The 17,839-nt window shown below is 43.4% G+C and overlaps 1 protein-coding gene across 1 annotated transcript in view; it reads left to right on the forward strand.

Moving 5' to 3' along the window:
• The window catches only part of LMBRD1 (LMBR1 domain containing 1), a 310,836-nt gene that overhangs the window by 156,358 nt on the left and 136,639 nt on the right, over positions 1 to 17,839 (forward strand). The window contains exons 8-9 of the mRNA XM_077289961.1: positions 4,918 to 5,043; positions 14,726 to 14,878. Of these exons, the coding sequence (XP_077146076.1) occupies positions 4,918 to 5,043; positions 14,726 to 14,878 (279 nt within the window). The remainder of the gene's footprint in view (positions 1 to 4,917; positions 5,044 to 14,725; positions 14,879 to 17,839) is intronic.

Raw genomic sequence — 17,839 nt, forward strand, 5'->3', positions numbered from 1 at the left:
GTGGCTGTGCTACATACTACATGGCTGTACTATATTCTACGTGTCTGTGCAATATACTACATGGCTGTGCAATATACTAAGTGGCTGTGCTATTTACTACGTGGGCTGTTATATACTACATGGCCGGCCGCGAACAATCAGCGACAGGCGCAGTCCGGCTGCGAATTGGCGTGGGATTTCAACCACGCTTCGCTAATTGGTCGCGGCCGGCCGAATCCTGTGTATTCAATGTATTATTCTAAAATCTTCATAAATAAACTACTTACATATTCTAGAATACCCCAAGCATTAGAATCGGGCTACCATCTAGTATGTATATATATGTACATGGTGAAGGACCCACTAAACATGTCTGCCTTTCATAAGTAATTTGCTTGGTGAAAGGAAGTCCCCCTGTGTGCAATCTAAGTGTCACGTGGTCTGTCAGTATATACACACCTTTTCTGGAAAGCCACAGAGGCTGCAACACCATGAGACCGAGAAGATCTCCAAACAAGTCAGGGACAAAACTGTTGAGAAGTACAAGTCAGGGTTCGCTTATTAAAAAAATAAATCAAGATCTCTGAAGATCCCCTGGCGCACCAGCAAATGCATCATCATCAAATGGAAAGAACATGTGGAAAGAACATGGTACTACAACCTGCCAAAAGAGGATCACCCACCTAAACTCTCTGCCCGGTCAGGGGGGGGTCATTATCAGGGAAGCAGCACAGAGACCAAAGGTAACCCTAAAGGAGTTGCAGAGTTCCCAAGTAGAGACCATAGTATCTGTACAAATGACTACAATAAGCCGTACACTCCATACAGGTGGCCTTTATGGAAGAAAATAGCCATTACATGCACACAGAATTTGTAAGGCTTGTTTTGTGTTTGCTAAAAGACCCTTTCGGAGATTCCCCCAAGTGTATGGAGGAAGGTTCTGTGGTTAGAAGAGACAAAAATTAACTTTTTGGCACCAATGTAAACCCCATGCTGGCGCCAGACCAACACAGCTCATCACGCCAAGAACACCATCCTCACAGTGAAACAAGGTGGTGGCAGCAGGGACAGGGAAAATAGTCCGAGTTCACGGGATGGTGTGAAATACAGAGATATTCTTGAGCAACACCTGTTAGTCATTGTTTTGAGACTGGGATGAAGGTTCATCTTCTAGCAAGACAATGACCCAAAGTATACTGCTAAAGCAACACTCGAGTTGTTTAAGGGGAAACGTAAATGTTTTGGGGTGGCCTAGTGAAAGCACAGACCTTAATCCAATTAAGACATTGTGGTCAGACTTTAAGGGTATGTGTCCACGGTCAGTAAACGCTGCTTGTTTGACGCTGCGCAGAGCTGCAGCGTCAAACACGCAGCGTCCAGATGTTCCAGCATAGTGGAGGGGATTTTTTGAAATCCCGTGTCCACTATGCGTGGAAACCCGCACTCGGCGGGCCTGCGACTCCGGACATGCTGCGCGTCTTTTCAGATCGCAGCATGTCCGTACACCTTGCGGGGACGCAGCGTCCCCGCAAGGCATAACACAGGGCCCTATGGGAGGGGGGCGATGATCCCGGATGTGTACAGTTAACACATCCGGCATCATCGCGTCCCAGAAGGGGGTGGGGCTTAGTGCCGAGCGGCTTCGCCGCACCAGCGATACCGCCGGCCATCCTGAACGTGGACACGCAGCCTAAGACTGCTGTTCACCAGAGGAAACCATTTATCTTGAGTGCAGTTTTGCCTTGAATAATTGGGTAAAATCCCAATGGTTAGGGTATGTGTCCACGTTCAGGAAACGCTTCGTTTTTGACGCAGCGTTGAGCAGCATGCATAAAAAACGCAGCGTCCAGATGTTACAGCATAGTGGAGAGGATTTCATGAAATCCTGTCTCCACTATGCAGTAAAAGACGCATGCGGCACACCCGAGAAAACTCACATGCGGCGCGTCTTTTAAGAATGCAGCATGTCCTTACATTGCAGAAAAAACTCAAGGACAACGCAGGTGAGCTGCCAGTGACCTCAGATGCAGATTTGGTCAGGATTTTACCTGCATAAAATCCTGACCAAATCCTGAAGCAATCCTGAACGTGGACACATACCCTCAGATGTGTAAAACTCGTGGAAACTTATCCAAAGCGACTTGCAGCTGTAATTGCCAGAATTAGAGGCTCTAGAAAGCACACTGAAATTTTCACTTATTTTGTACTATTTATTTGCTTTACAATGAAAAGAAACCAAATGTTTACAGTTGTAAGCATGTTATTTATTTTTTTTACTGCATTCCCATGTGCGTGTAATGCAGTGTATATTCATTTCTCTTTAGCAGCGGGCGCAGGAGTTAGCTGCAGCCACCGACTCCTGCCTCTTGTGACCCTCTGCTCCGCCACTGCCACTCCCCACACCTCCCCATACACCGCCAGAGCAGGTAAATCTGGACTCTAAGACACACACCCCCATTTTCCTCCACATTTTTGGAGGAAAAAGTGCGTCTTGTAGTTCGAAATATACGGTAGTAAAGCAAGTTGAATGTCAACTTGAGTTAATTCTGTGGATTTAGAGGATAAAACAAACGCAACCAATTGAGTTATTTGCATGAGCCATTTGAGTGCACCACCAATCTGATTGCTCACCTTGCAATTGAGTATATACAAACACCATTTGGCATTCCACGGGTTAAATATATGGAAATTGCTGGAGTATTCTTGGTTAGTAAAAGTGAGTAAAATCTTAAATCACATAATTGTAATAAATCAAGTTGCCAATCTACAGTATCTAATCTTAGAGGTTGTCCAGGACTTCATATTTACAGTAATGTTGTTTTTTTTTTTTTTAATTCCACAATATCCTCTTTCTTTTCTAACACTTTGAGAACCGGCAATCTGTTTTCATTTCTGATTATATAAGTGTGGTGTCAGTGCTCTGTGTTCAGACTATTAATTGCAGTCGTTTGTGTATTGTTTAAGATTTTTTTTTTTCTCTATACCAAAAAGTTTAGCTCAACCTTTACCTTGCTTGAGAATTCAATATACTGATGGTTCCATTGAATAACCTCAACAACCATTTTCTGAGATTTCCTTCAAGAATAATGAAATGTAAAGTGTGTGATTACATATCTCAAATATTCTGTAGGAATATTCTAAATCCCTCTTAAAGCTGGAGCGACACAGCGACTTCCACTATTACATAGCACCATAGAAGTAAGTGACCATGTTGCAACTCAGGTTGCCTCCCCGGATATAGGCAAGGAAAAAAAAAAAAAAGATTTTACTACTTGTTTTGTCATAGTTGCGACAACAGTGTAACCATACTCTCTTCCATGGTGCTATGTAGCAGCAGTATAGTGCAAAAAAGCAGGGAATCCTAATCTACAAGATTATTCAGAAATCCACTAATCTCAGAGAAGTGTACCTGATGATCTTGGGTGTAGGTGCACACTGTCAGTAAATGCTGTGGGTTGGACGCTGTGTACTTGTGCAGCATCCAACCTGCAGCGTCCAGATGTTACAGCATAGTGGATGGGATTTCTAGAAATCCCATGTCCGCTATGTGTTCACCGACAACGCGAATCACATGTGGAGACGGACATGCGGCACGTCTTTCCAGACCACAGCATGTCTATCTTGCGGATAAATCTCACCCATACAATGTATTGGACGCAATGAATCCCATGGTTCAGTGAACACATGCGGATTCACCTGCGTTACATAGCCGGCAGCGCTTTGGACACAGCAGAAATGTGTCTATAGTACTGCCAATTCCTGAACGTCTGCACAATACCCTAAGGGTTATCTCCCATGGTCAGTAAACGCTGCGGGTTGAACGCTGCATACATCCTCAGAGTCTAGATGTTACAACGTATAAATAGGAATAGAAAGCACCATGCAGTCATGAAATCCAATAATAAGAACACTTTTTATTAGTACAAAACAAGATAAAAAAACAGACAAACAGTGCATAGTAGGGCTAAAAGATGACAAGGGATGTCACCAACATCATGCTAAGCCCAAGGTACGGTGTGACCCTGAATAGGAAATGTAGACATACAGGTGGGCTAGAAAGTGCAAGTTGCAACAAGTAATACCGATAATGTCACTTAAACCATAAAGCCATTGAAAAAATAACTAGAATCAGACAAAAGTCCAATTATAAATGATAAATAGATAGTAGAGATAGTATTAGATCGTGCACATCACCTGATGACGATGGTAAGTAGCGCAGGGACACCCGTCCACCCCGACGCACGTTTCGGTTTGGTACCTTCCTCCATGCGCCCCTTGAGGATACATTTCTCCTGTAAACTATATTGGGTGTGGTGAATCTGCATGGTTCAGTGAACTCAAGTGAAATCACCTGCGTTCAAAAGCCGGCAGCGCTGTGGAAGGAGCGGACATGTACTGCATTCAGTGCGCTGACAAATCCTGACCGTGGGCACATACCCTAACACTTCTTTATTACAAGTTAATTTTAGTATTGTATTTTTTCATTCTTTGATAAGTGCACATTTTGATATTGATGTGCACACATAATAGTACACACACGTCATATGTTATGAATATTGCTGGCATATGCTACCTACAAATTTGTATGGGCAGAAAATAGATGCTATTGATGCTGCACAGCCACCAATGGAAATTTTTGCAATGGTGCCATGATTTTCCTTTTTGAGATGTTCTCTCTTGTTTGTTTTTTTTTGTTACAGTATATGTATATCTCTTTAATTCTGCTTGTTGGCTAAAGCATATATGATTCTGTATCTGTGTAATTGTATATAATCTGTATTTATTATGAAATTGATATTGTATATTCAACCAAGGAAAATGTAGCCTTGAGATTGTGGCTTTGGGTCTGAAATAGATAATAACTGTTGCTGAGATGTGAAATCATTTCTGTGAACTGGTTAAATGAACATGGTCAACTCCTTTCACCTTTTGTTCTAGGCTTATGGGATGTCTGCACTGCCTCTAAACTTGATTAAAGGTACAAGAAATGTACATTATGAACGTCTGGAAAACACAGACGATATTGAAGAAGTGAATCTGGAAATTGAAAGGCTTAGATCAAAGGTAAGAGGCTCATGTATTCTTATTTTACCTTCAGCATTAGATAATGTTTTACTCCTGTCGATGTTCTCCAGTAGTGAGTCTTATGTAGAACCCATTCTACATCTGAAACTTAATAACCGTTTTTCTGGTCGGAGACTCTAGTAATTTATTACAGCAATATAATATAAAAATAAAATACACCCACAAGTTGTGCCACCTAGGATCTCTGCAGTTGAAAAGGATCTGAGCTGCATCTCCTCGGCAATGGCGAATATATAATAAATAGGGTTCTGTAATGTACCATACGCTGTTTACATCCAGCTGCCACCAGAGTTAATAAGAGCTGATCAGTGGGGTTGCCGGATGTCAGACCCCCACCAATCTGATATTGACATATGCTATGGATAAGTCATTAGTATAAAAACTATGTCTGAATTAGTGTGGTTGATTAATTTGGCATCAAAGGTAGACACGATTCAGATTTTTTACAAAATAAAATAAATTTTTGACCTCTGCCTCCTCGCTACTTAGCACCTCTGAGTTTCTTTTTATCGGTGGAGCGGACAGAGTAGGGGGAAGAGGAGAGGTGCTGACCTCATTGACTGGCCATCGCAGCTCAAACTTCAGCAGGATCTGTGTAGGGAGAGCGGTGAGGAGAAGCGGTTTATGCATTGGGAAACTCGGGCATAGGAGAGAACATGCAGTAAGGCCGGTTTCACATTAGCGTTTTGAGGAGCTGCGGACTTCCTCAGTGAAGCCCCGCCCTCTGCCACACCTCCCCCGCTAGCTCCGCCTACTTCTGCATGTGGCCTGGGTACCTATGTTTAACATTAGGTACGCAGGTCGTGTGGCTGTATGCGGATGCCTCCGCATGTGTCGTTTTGACGATGCGGCGACCAGTGTAGGACGCAGCTGGTAGCAATTTCTTTTTTTCTCCGCATCGTCAAAACGACGCATGCGGAAGCATCCGTATAGAGCCGCACGACCTGCGTACCTAATGTTAAAGATAGGTACCCAGGCCACATGCAGAAGTAGGCGGAGCTAGTGGCGGAGGTGCGGACGAGGGCGGGCCTTCACAGAGTAAGTCTGCAGCCCTCCGCAGCTCCTCAAAACGCTAGTGTGAATCTAGCCTAAGTGAGTTGTGCTGAAGTGGTTATCCTGTCTAGTTTGTACAGATACAGGCTGCTGTTAAAGGGAATCTGTCAGCAGGAACAACCCTCCTAAACCGGCTACATGGTCAAGTAGGTCATAGAAAGTTGAATAAAATTATACATTGATATCTGCAATCCAATGTCTTATTCCCCAGAAATAAATATTTTTCTTGCATGCAAATGAGCTAAGATCTCTTGGCCTGACATAGATTTCCCTAAGAATCTGTGTACAGAGGTTGTTTTAACCCCTTCACCCTCGAGCCATTTTCCGTTTTTGTGTTTCTTTTTTTATCACCTTCTTCCCAGAGTCATAACTTTTTTGATTTTTCCGTCAATATGGCAGAGTGAGGGCTTGTTTTTTGCAGTATGAGTTGTACCTTAGAACAATGCCATTGATTTTACCATATAATGTACTGGAAAACGTGGAAAAAAATTCCAAGTGTAGTGAAATTGCAAAAAAAAAAAAAAAATTCCACATTTTTTTTTTTTTTTACAGTGATCACCAACTGCTAAAACTGACCTGCCATTGTGATTCTCCAGGTCATTTTGAGTTCATAGATATGTCTAGGTTCTTTTTTATTTTAATGGTGAAAAAAAAATCCAAAATTTGTTTCATAAAAAGGCACCATTTTCTAAGACTAGGTGAGGGTTTTATTTGTGCGCGCCAAGTTGACGTTTATTGATACAATTTTGAAATAGATGCAGTGTTTTGATCGCCTGTCGTTGCATTTTATTGCAATGTTGTGGCAGCCCAAAAAACATAATTCTTTTTTTTTCTTTTTTTCTTCTTGCACCATCTGCCTAACGGATTAATTCTTATGTTTTGATCGGGCGTTTCTGGATGAGGTGATGCCAAATATGTGTGTTTTTGATATTTCTTAATTGTTTTATTTTAAGTGGGACAAAAGGAGGTGATTTGAGTTTTGTTTTTTTACTTTTTTTTTATATTTTTAACCCCTTCGTGACCAAGCTAATTTTTACAATTCTGACCACTGTCACTTTTTGATGTTGATAGCTCTGGAATGCTCCAACTCATCCTGGTGATTCTGAGATTTTTTTTATTATCACTTATTGTACTTCATGTTAGTGGTGTAATTTCTTAAATATGACTTGCGTTTATTTATAAAAAAAAACAAAACAAGAAAAGGAAATTTGACAAAAAATTCGAAAATGTAGCAATTTTCAAACGTTTAATTTTTTTGCCCTTAAATCAGAGAGTCGTGTCACACAAAATAGCTAATAAATAACATTTCTCACATGTCATCTTTACATCAGCACAATTTTGGAAATATAATTTTTTTTTTGTTAGGAAGGTTAGGAAGTTGTAAGGGTTAAAAGTTGATCAGCAATTTCTCATTTTTCCAATAAAATTTGCAAAACCATTTTTTTTAGGGACCACCTCACATTTGAAGTGACTTTAGGGGAGCAAAACCACATTCAAGAAGTTTAATAACCCTTCAGGATATTCACGAGTGCTAAAGCAATGTGGAAGGAAAAAGAAACATTTTACTTTTTTCACAAAAAATGTACTTTAGACCCATACTTTTTTATTTTCAGAAGAGTATCGGGAGAAAATAGACCACAAAATTTGTTGTGCAATTTCTCCTGAGTAGGCTGATAATCCATACGTAGGGGAAAGCCACTGTTTTGTTGGATGGCATGGCTGGAAAGGAAGGGATAACTACCGTATATACTCGAGTATAAGCCGAGATTTTCAGCCCAAATTTTTGGGCTGAAAGTGCCCCTCTCGGCTTATACTCGAGTCATGATCAGTGGTGGGGTCGGCGGGTGAGCACTGTCATATACTCACCTAGTTCCGGCGTTCCTGTCGCTCCCCCTGCCTGTCACACTGTCTTCGGTGCCGCAGCCTCTTCCCCTGAGCGGTCACGTGGGACCGCTCATTAGAGAAATGAATAGGCTGCTCCACCCCCCATAGGGGCGGAGCCGCATAATTCATTTCTCTAATCAGCGGTGCCGGTGACCGCTGACAGAGGAAGAGGCTGCGGCACCGAAGAACAGCTGTCCGGGGGAAGGAGCGGGACGCCGGGAGCAGGTAAGTATCGCATATTCACCTGTCCTCGTTCCACACGCCGGGCGTCGCTCCATCTTCCTGGCGTCTCTCCGCTCTGACTGTTCAGGCAGAGGGCGCGATGACGCATATAGTGTGCGCGCCGCCCTCTGCCTGATCAGTCAGAGCGGAGAGACGCCGGGAAGATGGCGCCGAGGAGCTGCAAGCAAGAGAGGTGAGTATGTGTTTTATTTTTTTTTATTGCAGCAGCAGCACAGCTATGTGGCAATAATGGACGGTGCAGAGCACTATATGGCACAGCTATCTATGGGGCAACGGTGCAGAGCACTGTATGGCACAGCTATGGGGCAATGGTGCAGAGCACTATATGGCACAGCTATGGGGCAACGGTGCAGAGCACTATATGGCACAGCTATGGGGCAACGGTGCAGAGCACTATATGGCACAGCTATGGGGCAATGGTGCAGAGCACTATATGGCACAGCTATGGGGCAATGGTGCAGAGCACTATATGGCACAGCTATGAGGCAATGGCGCAGAGCACTATATGGCACAGCTATGGGGCAATGGTGCAGAGCACTATATGGCACAGCTATGGGGCAACAGTGCAGAGCACTATATGGCACAGCTATGAGGCAATGGTGCAGAGCACTATATGGCACAGCTATGGGGCAACGGTGCAGAGCACTATATGGCACAGCTATGGGGCAACGGTGCAGAGCACTATATGGCACAGCTATGGGGCAATGGGTGCAGAGCACTATATGGCACAGCTATGGGGCAATGGGTGCAGAGCATTATATATATATGGCACAGCTATGGGGCAACGGTGCAGAGCACTATATGGCACAGCTATGGGGCAACGGTGCAGAGCATTATATATGTGGCACAGCTATGGGGCAACGGTGCAGAGCATTATATATATGGCACAGCTATGGGGCAACGGTGCAGAGCATTGTATATATGGCACAGCTTTATGTGGAGTATCTATGGGGCAATGGTGCAGAGCATTGTATATATGGCACAGCTTTATGTGGAGCATCTATGGGGCCATAATGAACGGTGCAGAGCATTATATGTGGCACAGCTTTATGTGGAGCATCTATGGGGCCATAATGAACGGTATGGAGTATCTATTTTTAATTTTGAAATTCACCGGTACCTGCTGCATTTTCCACCCTAGGCTTATACTCGAGTCAATAAGTTTTCCCAGTTTTTTGTGGCAAAATTAGGGGGGTCGGCTTATACTCGGGTCGGCTTATACTCGAGTATATTCGGTATTTGATTTATTTATTTTTTTTACGCAAAAATGGCTGGAATCGATGGCGGCCACCTTGTCTCATTTGGAGACCCCCCGGTGTGCCTAAATAGTGGAAGCCCCCCAATTTTAACTCCAACCTTAAGCTCAACACACCCCTAACCCCAACACCACCGTGACCCCAATCTTACCCCAACCCCATCTGCAAAGTATGGAGAAAAATACATTTTTTTTATTATCTTTGCCTAACTAAGTGGATAAGAAAGGGGGTTTGATTTAATAATTTTTTCTATTTTGATCACTGTGATAGGGTCTATCACAGTGATCAAATTGAACCGATAGGAAAAATCTCCTGTTGTTGCCGAGTACCGGCCAACAGATCTTGGCGGGCGCACTTTCATGTGCCCGCCATTTTCTCCAAGAAAGTCGAGGGTCGGGAAGCTTAGCAGGAGGGTCTGGGGATGGCGGAGTTACTAAGGGGGCTCTATGAACCCCATTTTTCTCTCCTCTGGTATGCTAGATCATCTGAGGAGAGTGAAATGAATTGAAAATAGGACTTTTCTTTGCGATCACCATTATTCGGTAAATAACGGCGATCTCGAGACTGGGGATGGTAAAAACTGACACGAATTATGTTCTCCGCGGACTCCGCTACTGATGTGCTCCTCTTCACCTTGTGTGTAAGACGTTTAACCATTTCTTTCTCTGCTTCATCGAGTTTGTGTGTTGTTCCTGGTGTTTCTCCGGTGCAGAAGGGGAGGTAAAGACTATCACTTTTACATATCCCCCTACTGTATCTGATCCTCTGTGGCTTCTCCCCTCTGCTCTATGCACCTCATAAACTGTAATGAAGATTATTTCTCATTGCTTGCCTGTTACCTGTATCCCTCCTTACTCAGTCTGCCCAGTTGTATCAGTCCTCGAAAAAAAGGGACAAAATGGTGACCTGATTAAAAATCTGCTGCTGAAGTAGATTTCTAAAATTTGCCACTCTTTGGCTTAAATTATAGTAAGTTTGTTGGGTTCAGTTTGCCACACCCTCCCCTTTAGCTCCACCCACTATAAATTCAACCCCTTTCTGACATCTGACTTAATATTCTGTCCATGTGACCTCGGTCTGATTGACCATGGACGGAATATTACGTCATTTTTTTTAATGCGACACTGCAACCGAAGTCGCGATGATCACATTAAAATTACAGCGCCATCTTACCTCTGGGTAGATGCTGCCGGCATCCTGTGGTGTGTCACCACCCTCCCGCACCCACGATCACTGTTATTGGCTGTTCAGTTCTGAACAGCCAATCCCAGCATTTCTCATTGTTTCAGGCAATCAGTGCCTGAAACAGTGATGTCCCAGCCTAGGATTGGTGCTCCTGCCTGTGACCTGCCTAGGATCGGAGCTGTAAGAGCACCGATCCTAGGCCGGTGCCTAGCAACGCCAGGCTTGGCTTGGAGCCGCTGATTGATGCGATCAACGATTACATCGATTGCGCCAATCACAAGGCACAGCGGCGGTGTGACCTGCCTAGGTGCTGTAAGCTCCGATCCTAGGCTGTTGCCTGGCAACGCCAGCACCACCAGGGCCAGCTCTGATTGGTGTAATCGATTGCACCAATGATGGCACAGCAGTGGTGTGACCGCACTGCAGGCTTTCACACTAGCTAAGGATTCCTGCAGAGCGGTCACTCTACAGGATCTGCTGCTGTGCTGGGTTTTGTGGTGCCACAGAAGCCTGTGACACCACAATCCCTGCTGAAGAAAGACGAACAGAGAAGACAAGACAGAAAAAAGAAGACAAGTGTAAGTGTTTTGATCCCTGATCCCTGCCTGATCTCTCTTCATCCACCCAATCCCATTCTTCCCCCTCCCCCTTCCTCCTCTTTTTACTCCCTTCCACCCCACTTTGCGCCACCTCTGTGCACACATCCAGCAGCCACCAAGCATTGATTGGTGTGACAGTTCACCGATCAGCACTTGTTCCTGCTGTTTTCCACTTTTCTTTTTCACCCCACTTTGTGCCACCCCCGTGTGCACATCCAGCAGCCTCCGAGTTTTGATTAGTGACGCAGACCACTCATCAGAGCTCGTGTCTGCTGTTTTAGACACATTTCTTCTTCCCAACACCCGTGCACATATCCAGCAGCCGCTGAACTTTCACTCATCAGAGCTGTTGTCTGCTTTTTTACTCTTTTCTTTTCACTGACATTTTTTTTTCTCCCTGGTTGCTGCTTTTTTCTTTTAGCTTTTTATTTTCAGACAAATAAGTTTACACCAAGCACTATCTCACACACACTATTAAATGAAGTACTGACACAATCGCCATATTCAAAAAATGTCGTCCTGCTCATCCCGTTTGTCCCAACAATGCTATTCAGTGGAGGAGGCATATGCTTTCCTTGCCTCAGACACTGATAGCGAGGGAGAGGATCCCATATTCCTTTATTTTTCAGATTCGTCCTCCTAGTCCTCTTCCTCCTCAGGTCCTGCTGAATCGCCACTCAGACGTCCCAGGACAGAAGATGAAGCGGGGCCCACCATTATTATTTATAGCACCATTTATTCCATGGCGCTTTACATGTGAGGAAGGGTATACATAATAAAAACAAGTACAATAATCTTAAACAATACAGGTCACAACTGGTACAGGAGGAGAGAGGACCCTGCCCGCGAGGGCTCACAATCTACAAGGAATCGGTGAGTATACAGTAGGCGAGGGTAGAGCTGGTCGTGCAGCGGTTTGCTTGATTGGTGGTTACTGCAGGTTGTAGGCTTGTCGGAAGAGGTGGGTCTTCAGGTTCTTTTTGAAAGTTTCGATGGTAGGCGAGAGTCTGATATGTTGTGGTAGAGAGTTCCAGAGTAGGGTTGATGTGCGAGAGAAATCTTGTATGCGATTGTGGGAAGAGGAGATAAGAGGGGAGTAGAGAAGGAGATCTTGTGAGGATCGGAGGTTGCGTGCAGGAAAGTACAGGGAGACGAGGTCACAGATGTATGGAGGAAACAGGTTGTGGATGGCTTTGTGGGGGGACAGGTGGATTAGTCGGGCAGAAGATTTTAGAATAGATTGGAGGGGTGCGAGAGTGTTAGGCTATGTGCACACGCTGAGTTTTTTGCTGCGGATCCACAGCGGATCTGCAGCTGCGGGTCCGCAGCAGCTTTCCATGCGTTTACAGTACAATGTAAACCTATGGGAACCGCAATCCGCAGTGCCCATGCTGCAGAAAAAACCACGTGGAAACGCTGCGAGTTGTGCTGATTCCGCGGCGGTTTACACCTGCTCCACAATAGGAATCCGCAGGTGTAAAACCGTAGGTGGAATCTGCACAAAATCCTCATAAAAACCGCAATAAATCTGCGGTAAATCCGGAGGTAAAATGCAGTGCCCCTTACCTGCGGATTTCTAAAATCCGCTGCGGAAAAATCCACAGAGCTCCAAAATACGTGTGCACATACCCTTAGAGGGGAGGCCACAGAGCAGGAGGTTACAGTAGTCGAGGCGGGAGATGAAGAGGGCATGGACTAGGGTTTTTGCAGATTCTTGGTTTAGGAATGTACGGATCCGTGAAATATTTTTGAGTTGAAGGCGACAGGAAGTGGAAAGGGCTTGGATATGTGGTTTGAAGGAGAGATCAGTGTCAAGGATTACCCCAAGACAGCGAGGTTGTAATGAAAAAACATCAAAGGTATTAAAAAGTGGGAAGCCAAAATTCGGCAGAGGAGCCCACCATATATCCTACAGAGGCACTACAGCAAACTAGACACGTGTGATAAATATAATAAACGTCAAAGCTCCAACAAAGTGCAAGTACATAATACAAGATTAGTACACCTATAGACGTAAAATAAATATCAAAAAGAAGAAAACCAATAGTGTAAGAATTATTACCCCTTGGTGGGTGCCAATGCCTGCCCCTACGCACGTTTCGGCGAACTGCCTTCTGGGCCCAAAGCTGTTGGAGCTTTGATGTTTATTTTTCACACGTGTCTAGTTTGCTGTAGTGCCTCTGTAGGATGTATAGTGGGGTCCTCTGCCAAATTTTGGTTTCCCACTTTTTAATACCTGATGTTTTTTCATGTTTCTTATTTTTTGTGTTTTTTTTAATAAAATTATAATCTATATATATAAGAAGCATCGTGATTACTCGCTAATCCCGCCCCCTGCACAGTAGCTCCGCCCCCACCACATTACCACACACAATCCCGCCCCCACCACACACAATTCCGCCCCCCACCACATCACCATACATAATCCCGCCCCTAACACATCACCACACAATCCCGCCCCCCACACCCCAATACCACACATAATCCCGCCCCCCACCACATCGCTACACATAATCCCGCCCCCCACCACATCGCTACACATAATACCGCCCCCACCCCATCACCACACATAATACCGCCCCCCCACCCCATCACCACACATAATACCGCCCCCCCACCCCATCACCACACATAATCCCGCCCCCACCCCATCACCACACATAATCCCGTCCCCTACCACATTACCACAGATAATCCCGACCCCACCACATTACCACACATAATCCCACCCCACCACATCCTCACACATAATCTTGCCCCCCACCACACTACCACACATAATCCCGACCCCCCACCCCCTCACCACACACAATCCCGCCCCCCCACCCCATCACCACACACAATCCCACCCCCCCACCCCATCACCACACACAATCCCGCCCCCCCACCCCATCACCACACTATTGTCATTAACTTCATTTTAAGTTAATTTACCACCTGCGTAAGCGCTATTGAATGTTGTCATTATTTACTTTAGTTTAATCACCAGCAGCGTTAATTAGATAGCAATGAATGTACCGAGCGTTAGCTGGCTGGAAACATCTAGTTTTTTATATAGTTTGTTCTTGTGTACAGTTTTTCTATCGGATGCTTTGTATTTATGAACTGAACTGTTACTATGTCCACTATTAGTCAATTTGGTTTGGTATCCATTTAGGTTATTTTGTTTTTGTTTTGTGATTTGGATACCCCTATTTTTTGATTCAACCCTTTTGCTTTAAAAAAAAAAATATATATATATATATATATATATATATATATATATATATACACACACATTTATAAAATTTTTAATGTATTTTCTATATTGTAGTCATAAAGTAATTTTTGCAATATCGCCCAGCTAGACTGAATTAAATGTTACCTGCTGCTATACTTTTTGCATAAAGTGAGCTGGTGGTATTAGATTTATTATTTTTTATTATTTTATTTAAATGTTAGTGCAGAGATGGAAGACCGCTGTCAAGTAACGACAGAAAAAAACTTTATAAGCTTGAAGAAAAATTTCGTACATTGCAACGGAAGGAAAGACGTCTTGAATCTCGTGAAATGAGTGTTTGGACAAAATGCTGCAGCATCATGCGACCATTTAAGGTACAATATTTAAGAAATAGACCACCACTGAGATGATGATTTTAAGGGGTCAGTAAGCAGCAACACAAACCATATTTTATCAGTATTAAGTGGTAATCAACAAACCATGCAAACAAAATGTATCATATGCCATGCAGGTTTGGACACTGACTTGGGCTTTTGTTGCACTTCTACCTTTTTTATAGAATAAACTCATGATCCCACAATCTTCATTCCAGGGCTGTACAGAAACGTATTTTCAATATCATTACCCTTCCTACACTCCTGCAGATAAAAGATGATTTACATTTTGATTTGTGTATCAAAAATATATGTAATGGCACTGATTGTGGTAGCTTAAAGAGACTGTCCACTACTTTTTGATTAATGACCTATCCTAAGGTGTCGGGTGTCAGACCCCAGCCAATCCGACACTGATGACCAATCCTAAGGATCGGTAGTCAATCAAAAAGTAGTGGACAACCTCTTTAAATTCACAGCTAGTTACCCATGCACAAAGTAGTTGATACATGTCTGATCTCTAGGGGTCCTACTACAGCGGAGACCTCCACCTGCTACGAGATTGTGCATAAATGCAGTTTTCTATTCAAATATTAGTCTGACAAACATAAGTTTTTACATTAGGCAATTCTGTAATACAGTGCCTTGCGGAAGTATTCGGCCCCTGGAACTTTTCAACCTTTTCCCACATATCATGCTTCAAACATAAAGATACCGAATGTAAATTTTGGGTGAAGAATCAACAACAAGTGGAACACAATTGTGAAGTTGAACGAAATTTATTGGTTATTTAAAATTTTTGTGGAATTTCAAAAACTGAAAAGTGGGTCGTGCAATATTATTCGGTGCAGCAAACTCACTCCAGAAGTTCATTGTGGATCTCTAAATGATCCAATATTGTCCTAAATGCCTAATGATGATAAATATAATCCACCTGTGTGTAATCAAGTCTCCGTATAAATGCACCTGCTCTGTTATAGTCTCAGGGTTCTGTTTGAAGCACAGAGAGCATCATGAAGACCAAGGAACACAACAGGCAGGTCCGTGATACTGTTGTGGAGAAGTTTAAAGCCGGATTTGGATACAAAATATTTTCCAAATCTTTAAACATCCCAAGGAGCACTGTGCAAGCGATCATACTGAAATGGAAGGAGAATCATACCACTGAAAATCTGCCAAGACCCGGCCATCCCACTAAACCAGTGTTTCCCAAACTCCAGTCCTCACGGACCCCACGGGTTGTGTTCTCAGGATTTCCATAGTGTTGCACAGGTGAGACAATTCCTGATGCCTTGATGATACTTCCACTACTTGAGCAATACTAAGGAAATCCTTAAAACATGGCCCGTGGGGTCCGTGAGGACTGGAGTTTGGGAAACGCTGCTCTAAACTTTCATCTCAAACAAGGAGACTGATCAGAGATGCAGCCAAGAGGCCCATGATCAGCTATAGATCTCTGCACTTCATCCAGAGTGAAGTGGGACAGTCTGACCATAGGACAACAATCTGTCGTACACATGACACTTACAAATCTGACCTTTATGGAAGAGTGGCAAGAAGAAAGCCATTTCTCAAAGATAGTCATAAAAAAGGTCGTTTAAAGCTTCCAACATGCCACCTGAGAAAAGCCCAGACACCCTTATATGGATTACCAGAAAGTCTCAAAACAAGGAACTATATTTAAAATATATCTTTATTCAAGCAAAATTCATAGGAGTAGCAACATATAATAAAATACATAAAAATTGCATTAATAATAAAATCAATCAATGGATCCAACCACAGGACAAAGATAAGTGCATATAATATGCCGGCCAAGGTATGCCGATCCCCTGACGAAGGAAGTGTCCGAAACGCGCGTTGGGGTGCGTTTACCCAGGACTCGGCCATCCGATAAGGTATATTTTGGTTACATCTTTATAGTCCCCCTCCAAGCTCATAGCACATATTATTGTCCTCACATGGTACTGATTGAGCTGAGGACTGTGGCACATTGCACTTTCTTTTCCTATTGTTGTTATTTTGCACAGATATTTTTAAGCACTATTGCACTTTCAGCATAATGCTGCAGAGTAAGTGCACTACACGATTTATGTGATTTATTGTGTGATTAATATATGATCACAGCACATCTTGCACTTTTTTCGGGTTGTTTTCTATTTTGGGCAGTGAGGATCAGGATTTATATATATATATATATATATATTTTTACCTTGGCCGGCATATTATATGCACTTATCTTTGTCCTGTGGTTGGATCCATTGATTGATTTTATTATTAATGCAATTTTTATGTATTTTATTATATGTTGCTACTCCTATGAATTTTGCTTGAATAAAGATATATTTTAAATATAGTTCCTTGTTTTGAGACTTTCTGGTAATCCATATAAGGGTGTCTGGGCTTTTCTCTCTCACGAGGTGGCGGTTGTCACCAACCTACACAGTATACTTAAATATTGGTGATTTTACTATTGGAAATAATATATGACATATATCTTTGATACTTCTGGTGTTACTGTGTTCTAATTCTCTCAACATGCCACCTGGGAGACACACCAAACATGTGGAAGAAGGTGCTCTGGTCAGATGAAACCAAAATCTAACTTTTTGGCAACAATGCCAAACGGTATGTTTGGCGTAAAGGCAACACAGCTCATCACCCTGAACACACCATCCCCACTGTCAAACATGGTGGTGGCAGCATCATGGTTTGGGCCTGATTTTCTTCAGCAGGGACAGGGAAGATGGTTAAAATTGATGGGAAGATGGATGGAGCCAAATACAGGACCATTCTTGAAGAAACCCTGTTGGAGTCTTCAAAAGGCCTGAGACTGGGACGGAGATTTGTCTTCCAACAAGACAATGATCCCAAACATAAAGCAAAATCTACAATGGAATGGTTCACAAATAAACGTATCCAGGTGTTAGAATGGCCAAGTCAAAGTCCAGACCTCCATCC

Source organism: Ranitomeya variabilis, chromosome 2 (genome assembly GCF_051348905.1).
Source record: "Ranitomeya variabilis isolate aRanVar5 chromosome 2, aRanVar5.hap1, whole genome shotgun sequence".
NCBI lineage: Eukaryota > Metazoa > Chordata > Amphibia > Anura > Dendrobatidae > Ranitomeya > Ranitomeya variabilis.